Here is a 13301-nt window from a genome sequence, read left to right on the forward strand (position 1 = left end):
TTTGGGAGGGGGAAGCCATTGTAACCCATAAGCTGTACTTTGGAAATTTATATTCATTAAATAAAAGTTTAATTAAAAAAAGATAATTTTTCAGAAAACAAACTGCAGTTTTTTTTTAACTTTTATTTAATGAATATAAATTTCCAGTGTACAGCTTATGGATTACAATGGCTTCCCCCTCCCATAACTTCCCTCCCACCCGCAACCCTCCCCTTTCCCGCTCCCTCTCCCCTTCCATTTGCATCAAGATTCATTTTCAATTCTCTTTATATACAGAAGATCAATTTAGCATAAAGATTTCAACAGTTTGCACCCACATAGAAACACAAAGTGAAACATACTGTTTGAGTACTAGTTATAGCATTAAATCACAATGTACAGCACATTAAGGACAGAGATCCCGCATGAGGAGCAACTGCACAGTGACTCCTGTTGTTGACCCAACAAATTGACACTCTAGTTTATGGCGCCAGTAACCATCCTAGGCTGTCGTCATGAGTTGCCAAGGCTATGGAAGCCTTCCAAGTTTACCAACTCTGACCATATTTAGACAAGGTCATAAAAGACAGAGTGAGGATAGTAACCAATGATCCTAAGAGTGGCATTTACCAGGTTTGAACAATTATACAGCATTAAGTGGGGAAGAGGACCATCAGTACACACAGGTTGGGAGTAGAGCCATTGGTGGTAGAGTAGAGGTTATGATTATGAAGGAATGAGGCCCAAGTGCACTAGACAGGGCCTAGAACAAAGGACAGAGTCATTATTAGAGGAGCTAAGAAGGTGCTGTCTAAGCTACAATTAAGTTTTCTGATTGAGAGGCAAATAGAATCTGACAGAAGGGGCTTGATAATAATCTGGTGGGCTTTAGGCCTTGTAAATGCAGAGGCCCAGACCCATCTATCTCTTCACATGGGGTACATCCTAAGGGAGGTGTGAACCTCCTAGGGGAAGGCACTCTGTTGACTTTCATTACTTGGCTGGCCTGGGAGGAGAGCTGGCCAGGTAAAGGCAAGGGGCATCTCTAAAAAGAAATTTACAATTCTGCCTGCAATGTTGCTGACCCTACTTGACCATCCCCTCAGCGGCAGTGGTCACTTTGGAAGTTGGGCTGAGTGAAGGGCTTTTCAGCTTAGAGCCAATAAGATCTGTGGCTCTGACCTGGGCATCCTTCGACTCCAGGGCAGGTCCATTTCCAGTGATCCAACTCTTGGCAGAGCTGCCAGGGCTCTTCACAAGCTGACTTCTGCTGAAGCCCAGGCTTACCACATTGAAAGCCACTGCAGTGGACTGGCCTGTTGGGTCTGCTTGAGGGCAGATCACTGTACAGATCAGCCATTAATTTGCCTGCCACCCATTGCTTCTGATGCCGAGCTTTCTTTTCCTCCTGGTTTGTGTTAAAGCAGACCAGAGGATGCAAGTCAAGGGAGTGCCCGTTTCCCATCTCTAATCTTCGGTGGCCTGAACTACAAGTCTATAGTCACAGGCATGTTCTGTAGTAGTTTTTCTAAGATAGACAATGCCCATGAGGAAAATTATATTCTCACTTTAAAACTTTCTTTCCCTTTGGTCTGAAAGGGAGGTTTTTTCTACTTACTGTTTACTTCGCTGATGGCGAAGTGAATCTAGCTATGAGATTATTATTTAAGTTCTTATTTTGGCTATGCTATTACAGAAAAATGTTAGCCACCTCTTTTATAAGGTCTAAAGATTAAATTGTGCGTCCTACAGATTCCTTCATAATAGAATTAGTTTCCTACCTTGAAGAGAATAGAGAAATGAAAGAACAAGTTGGGCTTAGAATAGAGAAATGAGGGAGCAAGTCCTAGATCGCTTGCTGACAATAGCAATATTACCTGAATACTTAGCAAACAGTTTCAACCATTAGATATCAACTTAAGAAAACATTTACCAGAAGGTCCAATGCCTTCTATAAATTTTAGAATCATGTATTTGGAAACACCTCTTAAATATCTAACAGGGTGTAGTTTGTTTAGCCAGTAAACTTAAGCACAACCATATAAAACGTTTTTAGTTTCTTTCTACCAACAAGTTTAAAACATATGATACCCAGATTCAGGTCCCACAAATTAAAATGTATCTTTGATTGATTTTAGCAGCTTAAATTTATGGACAATCTTATCTATAAGCCATTTAAAATAAAACTCTTAATAAAATTTCCCCATGTGGACATACAATATGTACACACATATAACATAGCATAATAGACCAATATAGCAATTTTAATAATAGCTTTTAAAATCTTTAACTCTTTTTGTAGATTGCCAATTGATTTGAATTGCTTTTTGTTTTTAGTAACCTCAGTTAACCATACTTTCTCTCAGTTGGTACTGTTAATACATTATTGGCTTCATCTGTTTACAGAGCCATCCCAAAGTACTGAATACAATAAAAGTGGCTGTAAAAAGTCCATAGGAACCTATAGGAGGACAGCTAAACACAGAACCAACAACGCTTTAGTTGTATGAGCAGCACATCATATATAACTGTGGATGACAAAAGACTTTAAGTCGCCATGTTTAAAATTGTAAACTTATCAACCAACAAGAGGCACTTGCTTACTTCACAGTATTTTTGAAAGCACCTGTAGGATTTTACAAGTATTTAACCCTTTAGGCCTCTGGGGCTTTCTCATTAAGATAACTATCATGTCTAGTAACACAAGATCATTAGACTTTTTAATTCTCAAACATTTGTATTAATAGCATTTTCCATTATAGAAACTTAAAGTTTGGTACCACATCACATCTTGACAGTCCTTCTAATATAATCCAAATAGACTGATTAGTTGGTGCCTCTATAAGATGAGAGACATAGGTCCTTCGATTTTTTCAGTTGGGCCCAAACTGGAAAAACCAAAGTCCAGGATTTACTGGAAATTTTAGAGACCAGATTGTTTGAAACTTTGATTTTTTGAATGCCTGTCAAGAATGCCAAGAAGGCTCAAAATCCAAAATATCTGGTTGAAATAAGATTTCTTAAAATCATGACATAACATAGACCAAATTTGATCATTGTTACAAGGTGATTCTTCAAATCTTTGAAAATAAGCACATATTTAAATAACCCATAGCTCTTAATAAAAATTCAGCTGTTTTTGAACAATTAGAATTTAACAGACATCAAGAGAACATAATAGATTACTTTAACACATTGCTTTAACAGAGCATCAGAGTTTAATTCTATGTCAAAGAGAAATTGAGCTTCCTGTGATCTTTTGCTGTGAGGTTTCCTTCCTTTACCTTCTTTCATATTGGTGACCATGTTTCTGTGTTTCTGTGTGTAACACATCTTTAAGCATCTTTTGCAGGGCAGGATGAGTGGCAACAAATTCTTTCAGTTTCTGTTTGCTATGAAAAGTCTTAATTTCACCTTCATTCACAAATGAGAGCTTTGCAGGATATAGTATTCTGGGCTGGCAGTTTTTCTCTCTTAGTACCTGGGCTATGTCTCGCCATTCCCTTCTAGCTTGTAGGGTTTCTGATGAGAAGTCTGCTGTGAGTCTAATTGGAGATCCTCTGAGAGTAATCTGACGTTTCTCTCTTGCACATTTTAGGATCTTTTCTTTATGTTTCACTGTGGTGAGTTTGATTATGACGTGTCGTGGTGAGGATCTCTTTTGGTCATGTTTATTAGGGGTTCTATAAGCTTCTTGTACTAAGATGCCTCTGTCCTTCTCCAAACCTGGGAAATTTTCTGCTAGTATCTCACTGAAAATGCCTTCTAATCCTTTCTCCCTCTCCATGCCTTCAGGAACTCCTAGAACCCGAATGTTGGGTTTTTTAATAGTATCCTGTAGATTCCCGACAATATTTTTTAGATTTCTAATTTCTTCTTCTTTTCTTTGGTTTGCCTGTTTCCTTTCCTGTTCTCTGTCTTCTAAGTCTGATATTCTCTCTTCTGCTTCGCTCATTCTGTTTTTAAGGCTCTCTAATGTGTTTGTCATTTGATCTATTGAATTCTTCATTTCATTATGATTTCTCGTCACTATCAGAGTTTCTTGTTCCACTAGTTGTTTCATTTCATTTTGATTCCTCCTTAATATTTCACTTTCACGAGAGAGATTTTCTATCTTGTCCATTAAGGATTTCTGTAGTTCAAGAATTTGTTTTTGAGAACTTCTTAATGTTCTTATCAATTTTTTGAGATCTGCTTCTTGCATTTCTTCGATCTCATCATCTTCATAATCTTGAATTGGGGTGTCTTTTTCATTTGGGGGCGTCATAGTGTCTTCCTTGTTCTTGTTAGCTTGGTTTTTGCGTTTGTTGTTTGGCATGTTGGAGATATTTGGTTTCTTCACTGTGGTGTTTTTTCTTGTTACACTATGGCTCTATATTAAGTGGACTGTCTGCTTTCAGTGGAGCCTTAGAGGCTTGAGATGAGTGTGGACTGAGAGCTGTGTTTGGTTCCTCAGGGTTGAGGGTGTGTCAAGGATGACACTCCCAGGTTAGGTGTGGTAAATCTCTCTTTCTTTTTTTGATTTAAAAGGAATGTAATTCCGCACAGCTGAACGTAATTGGAGGTAGTTAGCAGGCAAATGATATACCCACAGGAGTCAGAGATCGGAAGCTCTTTCCCAAGGACCACACAGGGAATCTCTGCTGCCCTCAGTGTGGGCTCCAATTTTCCTGCAGTCTCCTACTGGGTTGCCAAGTTAGATGCTAATCTCCTGTTATTTCACCCCTCCCCCCAGAGTCAGGTGTTTCTGCTAGGCTCAGGGCTGGTGCAGACCTGAGGTCGCCCTGCTTATGACGTATGTCCAAAATGGCGCCTGCTCTGTCTTGCTCGCCTTTGAGAGGTGAGCGGAGAGAGAGAAACTTGTGTCTGTATCGGTCACTTTTTAAATTTTTTTCCTATCTCTCTTCTAGTTAGCCTGGTGAACTTTTCCCCACGGAGTTTCAAGCCTTGTTCCCTCTAGCCTCCTCTTTCCGCTTGCCCGCTGGTGTCTCGGGCTATTGAGGTTCGGCTCACCTCGCGTTCCAGCGCTGGTGTGTTGAGTCTGCCGCTGGTGTCCCGAACTTGGGCTCCCACGCTCTCCAGGCAGGTCCACTGTGAATCACTAGTTCCGGAAGAGTTTCCTCTGCTGTTTCTTCCCCTACTGTTCCTTGACCCTGCAGTATCTCCACTTATATTAAACTTTCTCTCCCCCCGGACTAATAGTGTGCTCCCTGCCTATTCCGCCATCTTGCTGCTCCCAAACTACAGTTTTTGAAAAGAGGACATTTCAATCACCCATAGGCCCTATACTGACTTGGGGACACCTGCATTATATTTATTTCACTGTCCCTCAAATATCAGGCTTTTATGAGCTCTTTGGTATCCCCTAGAATATTAAATACCTGCCTCCAGTTATTTTCTTCCCCAACGAAATTAGGGGAAGTGAAAAATAATAATAAATGTAAGAAATTACACAAATTTTTCATTGGCAGTAAGAGTGTTACCATCACTTGGCAAATTGGAGTTGTGAAAAGCAGCCATGAAGATGAGTTGAAGCCAGATGTTCTAGGTTCAGGTCCCAGTTCAACCTTTTGCTGGTAGCCCAATCTTAATTTCTAAGTGTTTCAGATCCATGATCCATGATACATAATTGACAACAACATTTTCTTTATAGGATTTTAGTAAGAATGAATTGAAATAATTCTTGAATAACATGTAGCATATTTGGAGATGTAGAAAAATGATTAAATATATTAAAATACTGGGGCCGGCACCGTGGTGTAGCTGGTAAAGCTGCCGCCTGCAGTGCTGGCATCTCATATGGGCGCCAGATTGACTCCTGGCTGCTCCACTTTCGATCCACCTCTCTGCTATGGTCTGGAAAAGCAGTAGAAGACAGCCCAGGTCCTTTGTCCTCTGCACCCACATAGGAGTCCTGGAGGAAGCTCCTGGCTCCTGGCTTTGGATCAGCCCAGCTCTGGCCATTGTGGCCATTTGGGGGATGAACCAGCGGAAGAAGACCTCTTTCTCTTTTCTCTCTCTCTCCCTCTGCCTCTTTGTAACTCTGGCTTTCAAGTAAAATACATAAATCTTTAAAAAACAATAAATATATTAAAATATGATTATCATCCAGGAACGCTGAACAGATGAGATGGGATGGAAAAAATTGCACAACATTTGCAAGGTTACACTCTAGATTTTTATGATTAAGATCACTGCGAGTTGTGTAGTAAAACTCAAGTCAGAAAATAAACGTATATGCCTGTAATTTGACATTTGTGTTAAATGTCAAAAAATCTATATTTTAATCCTGGGTATATATTCTACTTTATATAAGCCATCTAAAGATTTAAAAATACATTTTTAGATGGCTGCATATGCATAATGTATTTTGCATTTTTAAAAGTTCACTTAATTAACAATTGACAATGAACTTATTTTCATTGTAAAATATGTCATGTGGATGATTTAAATACATTTATGTATTGATTTTTAAATTTAATTAACTTCACTTGGTTCAAGAATACTCTATCTTACCTGTTTACAGTGGAACTTGATACAAGCTTGATGATCAGCTCTACCAAGTGCAGTAGGACAAAAGTAAACAGTTAGCTTTTTGTTGGAGTGAGGAGGTAAAGTCACCTGTGTAAATTCAGAAAAAAGCAAAAGAGAAACAAAAATAAACACTTTGGTTTGAGGCAGAATCCTTGAGTGCTAGATCTATGCATGAGTGATGTTTGTGTGATGAAAATGTCATCGTGAACACATTATTTATTCTCAGTATTCCTGCTTCATGAGTATTGGTGAAAGAGTCCATGGTAAACAAGGTTTAGTAATGCTCATCACATGTTTCCTCCCTAACAAGGACTACATGGCATCACTGCGTAAAATAAAGTCATGATTAATGTTTAAAGCTGTGTTAGCACCCCTAATAACAGACATTCATTTTATTTAAGAACCCATAGTTTAATGCCCATTTCACGGTGCATGTTAAACCACCAGAGACCTAACTTGTAGCTGTGGCAATGTTAAACCAAATGAACTGTTTCTACGCCTAGATATAAGACATGCTTCTTGGCTATGCAATGAAATTTTCCTCTTTGTCTAATAATATGTTCATTCTAGGTATGACTTGGAGTAAGTTGAGTATGTACATTATTATATTGAATTACCTCTTTACAGGTTGTGAAGGAAGTCAATGACTCCATCACAATATAGTAAGGGCTTCAGATTTATTTTTTTTAAGATTTACTTATTTATTTGAGTGGTAGAGTTACAAAGAGAGGGAGAGGCCCTGGCTCCTGGGTTTGGATCGGCACAGTTCTGGCTGTTGCAGCCATCTGGGGAGTGAACCAGTGGATCAAAGACCTCTCTCTCTCTCTGCCTCTGCCTCTCTGTAACTCTGCCTTTCAAATAAATAAATACATCTTTAAAAAAAGAATTATAGGATGAATTATAGTTGTCCAAAAGCAAGCCAATTATTGTCTGCTAATACTTTTTGCCAGAGAACTCTTTTTTTTTTAAACAGGCAGAGTTAGACAGTGAGAGAGAGAGACAGAGAGAAAGGTCTTCCTTCCGTTGGTTCACCCCCCAAATGGCTGCTACAGCTGGCGCACCGCTCTGATCCGAAGCCAGGAGCCAGGTGCTTCTTCCTGGTCTCCCATGTGGGTGCATGGCCCAAGCACTTGGGCCATCCTCCACTGCCTTCCCGGGCCATAGCAGAGAGCTGGACTGGAAGAAGAGCAACTGGGACAGAATCTGGCGCCCCAACCGGGACTAGAATCCGGGGTGCTGGCGCCACAGGCAGAGGATTAGCCTAGTGAGCCAGGGCGCTGGCTGCCAGATAACTCTTGAAGTGGCAAACTTGCAGCTTTACAGTTTCATTCAATCTTTGCAGAATATAGCACTTTGTGCTGAATAAACTCTGATTATGAAATGCAAATGTAAATTTAATTCTATATGGAGAACAGTATTATTTGAGCATTATATATGTGTGATTTATCTATAGCAAATATTGTAATCTCAGACTAGCTTCCTCTTTGTTATTTCAAATGTTCCAGGCTTATAAGCTAATATATAAGAAAACTTAAAAAAAGTTCATGGAAATACACATTATGAAAAAAAAAAATGGGGCTGGTGCTGTGGCGTAGTGGGTAAAGCTGCCACCTGCAGTGCCGACATCCCATATGGGCACCAGTTTGAGTCATGGCTGTTCTACTTCCAATTCCGCTCTCCGCTCTGGCCTGGGAAAGCAGTGGAATATGGTCCAGGCCTTTGGGCCCCTGTGCCCACATGGGAGACCTGGGAGACGCTCCTGGTTCCTGGCTTTGGCTCAGCTCTGGCCCTGGCTGCCAAATGGGGAGTGAACCAGATGAAGGAAGACTTCTCTCTGTCTCTGCCTCTGTGTAACTCTACCTTCCAAATAAATAAATAAATAAATAAATCTAAAAAAAACACAAAAAGACTATGCACAGATTTCAAAAATTTTTGAACCAAATTAAAAATATGTTAATTAAAGTTTTGACACACTTTTTAAAGTACTTTTGCATACTTTAGGAGTGTGAGGATATTAGATTTAGCAAAACATAAAATAAAAATAAGGAAATAGTATTTTATATATTCTTTCAACCTAGAAACTATGAAAAAGTTTCTTCTCTCTACAGAGATATAAAAGAATATATTATTTCCTGATATAGATATCTTTCCCTAACTTTATATATATAATTATATATATATATCTTTATATATATTATTTCTAGATAGAGATATCTTTCCTTATATATATAAAGAGACAGAGAAAGAGAGATCACCATTTTATCTATGTACCACAGAGAAGGAATAAAACTGTTTCACTGGAAAGATATTATATATATAACATATATATTTTATTAACTTGGATTTTAATTTTAGATCTCCTACTACTAATCATACAGTTTAAATATTTTACCTTTCCTGGCCACAAATTCCTCTTTTTTTTTCTTTTTGACAGGCAGAGTGGACACTGAGAGAGACAGAGAGAAAGGTCTTCCTTTTCCATTGATTCACCCCCCCCCCAATGGCTGCTGCGGCCGGCGCACCACGCTGATCCGAAGCCAGGAGCCAGATGCTTCTCCTGGTCTCCCATGCGGGTGCAGGGCCCAAGCACTTGGGCCATCCTCAACTGCACTCCCAGGCCACAGCAGAAAGCTGGCCTGGAAGAGGAGCAACCGGGACAGAATCCAGTGCCCCGACCGGGACTAGAACCCCGGGTGCTGGTGCCACAGGCAGAGGATTAGCCTATTGAGCTACGGCGCCGGCCCTCAAATTCCTCTTCTATATGCATTTGGATGAAGCGTGTGAAAAAGATTGAAGTAGTGGAGTCCATTAAGTAGTAATTCAATTAAAATTATTTCTACCTAAAACTCACAGAAATTCATTAAAGAATATATCTCCCATGGTTTCAAGGACAGAATGGTAAACATTCTTGGTAGGGATTTAAATGTAACTACTGTTTTAGTACAATGGGATATATTTAATATGCTTAATATGGGATCATTTTGCAACTTAAAAATATTACATAACAAGCAAGTATGATCTGAGACAATTTCAATGAGTTTGCACAAAATCCTAGTTCAAGAGGGAAAGATTATTATGAAACAGATGAGGAAACTTGAATTCAGGTGGATATTAAATAATGTAAGTAAATAATATGATTTTATGAAATATAATCTGAGTTACTTAGGTTGAAATAGCATGAGGCCTACAACTTATAAATTGAATAGCAAGAAATATAAATGAGAAAAGAAAGTGATGGATAAAAATGTGGCAAATCATTAATGATATATGAACTCTGGTGGAAGATATAACATTATTCTATTATTCTTACATCTTTTGTATCTGAAACTTTTTTTAACTTACAATTGGAAGGAAAGGAGTTTCTTATGTCATTATTTGCCTTCATAAACTCTGTACTTGCTTATTGAAAAACGTATGAGATAACATGGGAAGGGGGAGACACAGCAGACTCATAGAATGACAGATGTCCTAAATAGCACTCTGGCCTCAGAATCAGCCCTTAAGGCATTTGGATCTGGCTGAAGAGCCCATGAGAGTATTGTAGGCATGGAAAGCCAAGACACGCTGGGAAAAAAAAATGAAGAAGAAGAAGAAGACCTAAATGAAGGATCTCAGCGAGTGTGATCCCAGTGGAAAGAACAGGGCCATCAAAGTAGGAGGTACCTTTCTCTGAAGGGAGGAGAGAACTTCCACTTTGACTAGGGCCTTGTCGGAATAGGATTGAAGTCGGCGAACCCTAAAGGCTTCCATAGCCTCGGCAACTCACGACTAGAGCCTAGGGAGATTACTGATGCCATAAACAAGAGTGTTAAATTGTTAAATCAACATCAGGAGTCACTGTGTACTTACGTACCATGCGGGATCTGTCCTTAATGTGTTGTCTAATGTGCAGTGATGCTATAACTAGTACTGAAACAGTATTTTTACACTTTGTGGTTATGTGTGGGTGCAAACTGATGAAATCTTTACTTAGTATATACTAAAGCGATCTTCTGTATATAAAGATAATTGAAAATGAAAAAAAAACTTGGTTTTAAATTGGAAATTACATAGAAAAATAATCAATCTTTTTTTAAAAAAAAATATCATGCGGGATCTCTGTCATTAATGTGATGTACACTGTTATTTAATGCTATAACTAGTACTCCAACAGTATTTTTTCACTTTGTGTTGCTATGTGAGGGCAAACTGTTGAAATCTTTATATATACTAAACTGATTTTCTGTATATAAAGAGAATTGAAAATGAATCTTCATGGCAATGGAAGGGGAGAGCGAGTGGGAAAGGGGAGGGTTGCAGGTGGGGGGAAGTTGAAGGGGGGGAAGGCTTTGTAATCCATAAGCTGTACTTTGGAAATTTATATTCATTAAATAAAAAAAAAACGTATGAGATAATGTTAGAATCCTTACTTATGTTATCACAAATACTATACAATTAAATAGTATAAAATATATATACATAGATTCCTAATATATTTTAAAATTTATATATTATTTTCTTTTTATTATCATTACCATTATTGTGTGTTTCTATTTGTTTTATAATATGTAGCAATATTTTCTCATATAACATTTTGAGTTATTTCCTAATTTTAAAGTTAATTGCATATTCACTGCTCAATAATGTTTGATAAATGAATGGACTAGAGAGCCACTGAATGCAGAGCTCATATTCTTAATAAGATAATGTAAAGTGGCATATATAATCTATTACATTTTGTTTCACTTAGACTGCAGATTATATTCTCTCAAAAAGCAGAGGTATAAAGAACATGAAAACTCCACTTCCTAATAAGAAATTATAGTTACATGTAAACTGAATCTTAAATCTCATGTTCTGTATTTTTATGGAATATATGATGTTAGGTGATACAAGTATGCATGAATATTTTAATACTATTTTCTTGGGATTAAAGTATATACACCAATTTGAGTAATATAATAATCAGTGATATCTAATTTGATACATGATGATAATAAAACCAATTTCATTAAATATGACAAAAGACAGGTTTTAAGATATTAATAGTGAAATCAAAGTGAAGATTTGTTAAGCAATCATTAAACGGCAAATGGCAAAAGCCATTTATTTAAATTTAAATAAATTTATTTAAATACCATGTCTACTAGCAGACTTCATGCTGAAAATAATTTATGATAATTATCATCTTGAAGTTTACCAAAAAATATCCGGTTTCATATTCACTATAAATAATTGGTGTGCTATGCTTTGGAAACACAGATGGCCATGATAAGTTTAGGATCTTGCTTTGTAACTTGGAAGAAGAAGAAAAGTGAATTGGACCCATCAACTAACTGGGCTTTGCCACACGCCAAGAATGAGAAAATGGGGCAGAGAAAGGAGCAGAAAGGAACACTGTTCTTTTAGAAGTATACATGGTGGGGGAGGCTGGAACTCAAGAAGGACTAGAGTAGAACTGGTCTCTTGGAACTTTAGAAATATATAATAACTGTGGACTCAAAATCATATTAATAGGAAATTATTACAAAAACCGATGGTGGGGCCACCACTGCAGCATAGCAGGTAAAGCCACTGCCTGCAGTGCCGGCATCCCATATGGGCACCGGTTCTAGTTCCGGCTGCTCCTCTTCCAGTCCAGCTCTCTGCTATGGCCTGGGAAAGCAGTAAAAGATGGCCAAGTGCATGGACTCCTGCACCCATGTGGCAGATCAGGAAGAAGCTCCCGGCTTTGGATCAGCTCAGCTCCGGCTGTTATGGCCATTTGGGGAGTGAACCAGCAGATGAAAGACCTCTTTCTCTGTCTCTTCCTCTCACTGTCTGTAACTCTACCTCTCAAGTAAATAAATAAAATATTTTTAAAAATGGCTAAACTGGTCATATATAAAACAGAATTTATCTAGAATTCAGTGATAACAAATATGACTCTAGCATATATAATTTCAAAATTTGTATTAATATAACATTTTAATGATAAATTAAAATTGAAGGAGAAGTGTATAAAAGAGAAAATCTATTTTTAAATTTTAGGAATTTGAAAGTTTATGAATAATTAAAATAATAATGCTCTACCAGTGTCTCCAAATCAGAATTGGAAAATTCTATGGTACAGGGCATTTCATGGCTTTCTGAATGTACTTACTGATGAACTTTCATTAATATCCAGGATAAAATTTCTAGGATTATTGTTTGTTGCATTCAATTCTAAGGTTTCATATGTAGGATTTTCTAAGGGAATGATCTGAGTGACATACCTGGGAAGAAAAAGAAAGGTGGTAAGTTGGTGGCACTCATATATTTGTTCAATGATAATTCCATGAAGTTAGCAAATATTATGGGTTGAATTATGTCCTTACAAAAGACATGTTGACACATAATAATTGGATATGTTTGTGGGTACAATGTAATTTTTGATTCATGTATACATTGTATAATGATCAAATGTCATTCAAAAGTAAAAATTGCAGTTATTAAAAACAATGCTGTCCACCTATTATCTATGTCAACTAGTCAAAATGTCTAATAATGTTATATAACACTACATACAAAAAGGTAAGTTGAAGCTTTAAATCTGAATATCTTCAGTATGTGATATTATTTGTTATCTGGAATACACGTTATTAGTTAAGATAAATTCACAGTGGCATACGGTGGGCACATAATCCAATACAATCTTTATCCTTAGAAAAAGACCTCATGGGGGCTGGCGCTGTGGCATAGCAGGTAAAGATGCAACCTGCAGTGCTGGCATCCCATATGGGCACTGGTTTGAGTCTTGGCTGCTCCACTTCTGATCCTGCTCTCTGTTA

At 37.8% G+C, this 13301-nt stretch overlaps 1 protein-coding gene across 1 annotated transcript in view; it reads right to left on the minus strand.

Moving 5' to 3' along the window:
• The window catches only part of CFAP47 (cilia and flagella associated protein 47), a 380737-nt gene that overhangs the window by 78054 nt on the left and 289382 nt on the right, over nt 1–13301 (minus strand). Inside the window, exons 54-55 of the mRNA XM_062183128.1 lie at nt 12635–12746; nt 6496–6600 (exon numbers count right to left, since the gene is read on the minus strand). Of these exons, the coding sequence (XP_062039112.1) occupies nt 6496–6600; nt 12635–12746 (217 nt within the window). The remainder of the gene's footprint in view (nt 1–6495; nt 6601–12634; nt 12747–13301) is intronic.

Source organism: Lepus europaeus, chromosome X, assembly GCF_033115175.1.
Source record: "Lepus europaeus isolate LE1 chromosome X, mLepTim1.pri, whole genome shotgun sequence".
Classification (NCBI taxonomy): Eukaryota; Metazoa; Chordata; class Mammalia; order Lagomorpha; family Leporidae; genus Lepus; species Lepus europaeus.